The 4,550-nt window shown below is 33.7% G+C and overlaps 1 protein-coding gene across 2 annotated transcripts; it reads right to left on the bottom strand.

Annotated features, from left to right (window-relative positions):
- Positions 1 to 268: 268 nt before the first annotated feature.
- Positions 269 to 3,576, bottom strand: LOC113864939 (putative kinase-like protein TMKL1). 2 transcript variants are annotated; one of them, XM_027499195.1, is made up of 2 exons: positions 2,639 to 3,576; positions 269 to 1,778 (listed from the first exon to the last, which is right to left on the bottom strand). In XM_027499195.1, exons 1-2 carry the CDS (start codon positions 3,108 to 3,110, stop codon positions 1,186 to 1,188), a joined length of 1,065 nt encoding a protein of 354 aa, XP_027354996.1. In that variant the 5' UTR covers positions 3,111 to 3,576; the 3' UTR covers positions 269 to 1,185. The 2 variants fall into 2 exon arrangements, with proteins under 2 accessions (XP_027354996.1, XP_027354995.1); XM_027499194.1 differs by having other exon boundaries at positions 357 to 1,793; positions 2,639 to 3,566.
- Between the last annotated feature and the right edge of the window lie 974 nt (positions 3,577 to 4,550).

The raw sequence follows: 4,550 nt of genomic DNA on the forward strand, positions 1-4,550 counted from the left end.
AGTAATTCTATCATTACTCTGAAAACAACTTTTTATCAACTAATTACTGCAATAATTTTAACATTTTTAATAAGGATGTTTAAATAAAATCAATTTATTTTATTATAATAATTGCTAAAACTGATTATTTTCTTAAAATGTATGTATTAACACTAGATAGTGATGTGTCAGCAATGAATTAGCAGACCCTCCCTCACCTACCTGCCAACCACCACCTCCCACCAGCTAGAAGTTATCAATGAAAAATTAAAAATTGCAATGGTAGTTGATAATCTAATTCTCTATTTGATAAACGTACAATATCAGAATCCTCTGAATCAAGGAAATAATAATTAGTTACTTAGACTGTAAGGTTCATAACTGAAAACTAATATTTTATCAAATGAAGATTCATCAAAAGGAAAAGTATGGTCCCAAGATAAAGCACTGCAAAATCATCTTAAGTAAATAAAGGACATGCTGAAATGGAATTGGTGTGAGACCTACCCATAATAAACAATGTAACTTGTTCTAGGTGAGATTTTGAAATCTGCCACCAAATGATCCCACTTCCTGGCCTACATAATTATTCAGATTCCTTTGCACTTTTGCAGCTTCAATTCTAAGGCCATATCATGGAATTTGATAGGGTCACTTCTCATAAAGAGCATATTTCATCCCAGATTCTGTAGTATTTCCACAACTGCAAAACTCAAAGGCTAGATACAAATTCTTGGGCAGCAAGTCAGCAACACATTTCTGATAGTAAAAGAATCTTTGTAATCTCGCACCAAAACCCTCTGCAACTAGTAACAGGATGAGTGACATCAAAGAAATTCATTTGACATTGTCCATGTCACATGTTCAATTGTTTTACCAAACATAAGTTCAAAAATCTCAAAAATGAAGTCAGTGATTTCACTAATTTGGAGTCTAGAAATAGGTAGCTTTAGTTTCAAGCTATAATTCCTCATTTGACTTTAACCCTTAACATCAACTGTCCTAAAGTGTTTGTTTGGTAGCCAATTCCGCATTTTGTAAGCATAACACTTACTTTTCTTTTTATACTTTCTCATATATAAATGTTATATTGTCTTCAACCACATCACTGTTAATGATGAACTTGAAGAATTGAAGTGTGCAGTATCACTGCTGCCAAAGTGATCAATACTACACAAAAAAAATTCACAAAAGCCCTCATGGATTCTAGAATAAGATTTCTTCAAGCTTCTTAAGGACTTGCTTTATGTTAGGTCTAACTGAGGGTGAAGGGGAGCAACAAGCCATAGCAAGTTGGAAAAATTTGAGAATACATTCTTCTGTAACTGGAATCTTATCATCTCTGCTGTTTCTAAGAAGAATGGCTGGATGGTACAAATCAGCAATTCTGTGTCCAAGTACAGCATTTCTCATGAAATTTGGCAAATAGAAATCCTCATCAGGAGTAGGATGTTCATTGATAGGTTCCTTCCCTGAAAGCAATTCCAGCAAGATCACACCAAGGCTATATATGTCACCTTCTTCACTAGCATCCTTCATTTTGATAAGCTCAGGTGCCTTGTAACCCTGTGCAGCTGAACTTTCAAGCATTTCTTGGCCAGCAGTAGGATTCAACAGAAGATGTAGACCAGAATCTGAGATGCTCGGTTGGCACGAGCGGTCCAAAAGGATGTTTTTAGATTTGAGGTTTCCATGGATAATAGGCTTCTGATGTGATGTGTGAAGATGCTCTAATCCTTTGGCTATACCAATGGATATTTTACATATGTTAGACCATTTGTAACACTCTCCATTTCCATCTGCTAAGTGAACATCTTTGATCAATAAACAAAACAAAAATTCAAAATCAATTCTATTCTCTAAGGTGTGAGGAGCAGGACTAATGATTCAAATAGCTTGGTTTGAAATCTTCTGCTTAGCTATTTGATCACTTGCCCTTCCTTGTGAAGATGTTTCCTAGTCTATTTAAAAATACATCAACAGATGAATGAATGAATACCAATGCCACCAAATGACTAAAACATAAGGTAATTAAAACTGAGTAGTATTAATGTCAGCCTGGAAAATATAAATAAAATTTTAAAAAATGAAATGGTATTTAGCTTTCTGTCACCAGAAAAGAAAAGTTTATTTTGTTAAAGTTCACTTCAAACAAATAGTAAGCATTGCAACCAAAATAATATTTGCACATAAAAAAACATAATTCTTACACTGCTTCCTTTAAAAATAATAAACAAATAACGCATATTCCAACACAGCATTCTCTCTACTGTGAGAAAAAAAGATGTAACATTTTTGGTGTGCAAATATCATTTACTTGTCTATTGAAGCATTTACTTGTCTATTGAAGTAACTACTAAGATTTATAGTTAACACAAACTCGATGTTTCTTCAGCAATGTTTCCTCATTAATTCCCAAATCCCCGCAATTCAACATTCTCCATCTAAGAAAACACCAAACAGTAACACAGATAAAGTGAATAATTTCCAAATTCATGATATAGATCAAGCTTTGTCCATGCCCTCGAATTCATTATCTTGATAAAATCAGGACACAACATCAAATGAACTTTCACATGAAGACCCACAAATTTCCTTGGAAACCAAATAACACTAACAGAATTCAAAGGACAAAAAGGCAAAAGAACTCTTCATTTACCTCTTATGAACTGAGTCAGATTCCCATGCCGATAGAAAGGATGAACAAGAAGCTTCTCACCCCTTGGCCCAGTGTAGAAACCCAGAAGAGGAACCAAATTAGGATGCCTTATCCTTCCAAGAAACTGAATCATTTCATCCAATTCTTCGCCCCTTGTGGTGCACACTGGTCTCAGAAACCTCAGCAACCTCACCTTGTTGCTCCTTTGCAACAAAGCCTTATACAGTGTGCCATAGTTGGATTTCCCAATCACTTCCCCTGGAGCATCTAATATGTCACATATTGTAAGGTCCTCTCCACCTTGAAAGATGATCAAGTCCTCCTTCTGAGCCACCTCTTCCTCCTCCTTTTGTTCTGAACTTTCAATGTCTTTAACCTCATGTTTTGATATTCTGCTCTTGTAAAAGAACACATAGACTGAAACAATCACTAACAGAGTGGCTGAAGCTAGTCCAAGAACTAATGTCAACATGGGGGGTGTTGATTCTTTCTTTCACTCAGAAACCTGATCTCTTTGTAACCAAGTGCCAGCAAGTGGACTCAAATCACAGATAAAAGTGTCAAGATAATTGGTATATAAGAAAATGGAAATTAAGATCTGGGTATCATGAGAGCTATTGAAAAGAGCTCATCTTGATGGAAAAAGGCCTAATTTTTCATGGAAAATAATATTCCCATGTGGATATATAGGACAAGGAGAAACATGCTTAAGGGAACTTTGTGGTATGTGGAACCCAAATAAGGTGGTGGGAAATTACATGTGGTGGCTAAAGTATTCAATTATTGAAGCAGAAATGGACATAGGAGTGAGGAAAGAGATGGCAGAGAACTTGGCAATGAAGGCCTTGTTTCTGGGTGGAAACTGTTGGAACATACACGCTGGATGGAATGACCGAATGTGAATGCAATGTGAGACAGATCTATGGCATGTGATTCTTCTATCTCAATTTGACTCTCCTGTCTCTGCTAGATGCTATGTGTCAATTGTGAAAGTACTCATTTGCCACACTCCCATTTTAAAAACTATAAATATTGGTAGAATTCACACTGCATCATTCTTAAATAACATTGCTCATAATAACTTTTAAGACTAACTTTAAATAATTTTAAAAATATAATAAATATTTTTTAAAAGAAAATCATGTATCATATAGTTGCTTGAAATTAATATTAATGAAATAAAATATTTACTTGTATTCATAATTCTTACAGATTTTCTCCCGAACGGTTAAAGGGTGGATCAGCAATATGAGCAAAAATTGTAAGAGCTAAAGGGTCGATCTCCATTAACTACCTCTGCCAAAAGGATTAAAAAAAGCCATAAATTGTCTGCACTAATATGATAAATTAGATGGTGTAAAAGAACAAATCTTTGAGAGAGAGAAATTAAAAAGTGTGCTGCTTTTATTATTATATATTATGTGTCTGTGTAAGAGAGAATGTGAGTGGTGATTTGGAATATTGAGGAAGATGCAAAACATAAGATAATTGCTGGATTCGTGTTATTGAACTATGGGATGGAATGGAACAAGGAATTTATAATCACCTACTCAACGTTTATCATTAGGATTTTCTATCAGAAAAAGGGATGTATGGATTATGGAAGGGATCGTATTGTTATGCAGAAAATGTGTTTATTTTATGAAATAGATATTTTTTTATAAAAAAATTTATTCAAGCGGTTTAATATTATTTAAGTAAAGTCTCGAATTTGAATATTTATGTATATAAATTTTTTTTTATAGACTCACATTTTATATCTAAATACGCATTACGAATCAAATTCAGATTAAACTGAATGGTGGAAAAAAAAATTATTTTTAAATCAAAAGTCCTTGTATAATGATTATATTATGACCTTAATTCCTAACAAAAGACTTAAAATATGTTGTTTTTGTTAAATATAGTGTGT

The sequence above is a fragment of the Abrus precatorius genome, unplaced genomic scaffold (genome assembly GCF_003935025.1).
Source record: "Abrus precatorius isolate BTA unplaced genomic scaffold, Abrus_2018 Scaffold4, whole genome shotgun sequence".
NCBI lineage: Eukaryota > Viridiplantae > Streptophyta > Magnoliopsida > Fabales > Fabaceae > Abrus > Abrus precatorius.

Excerpts from the sequence above, each read along its gene's own strand:
- LOC113864939 (XM_027499194.1), bottom strand. The coding sequence starts at position 3,110 with ATGTTGACATTAGTTCTTGGACTAGCTTCAGCCACTCTGTTAGTGATT. Across the intron at positions 1,794-2,638 it reads TCTGACTCAGTTCATAAGAG|ATGTTCACTTAGCAGATGGA; the intron begins GTAAATGAAGAG and ends TATTGATCAAAG.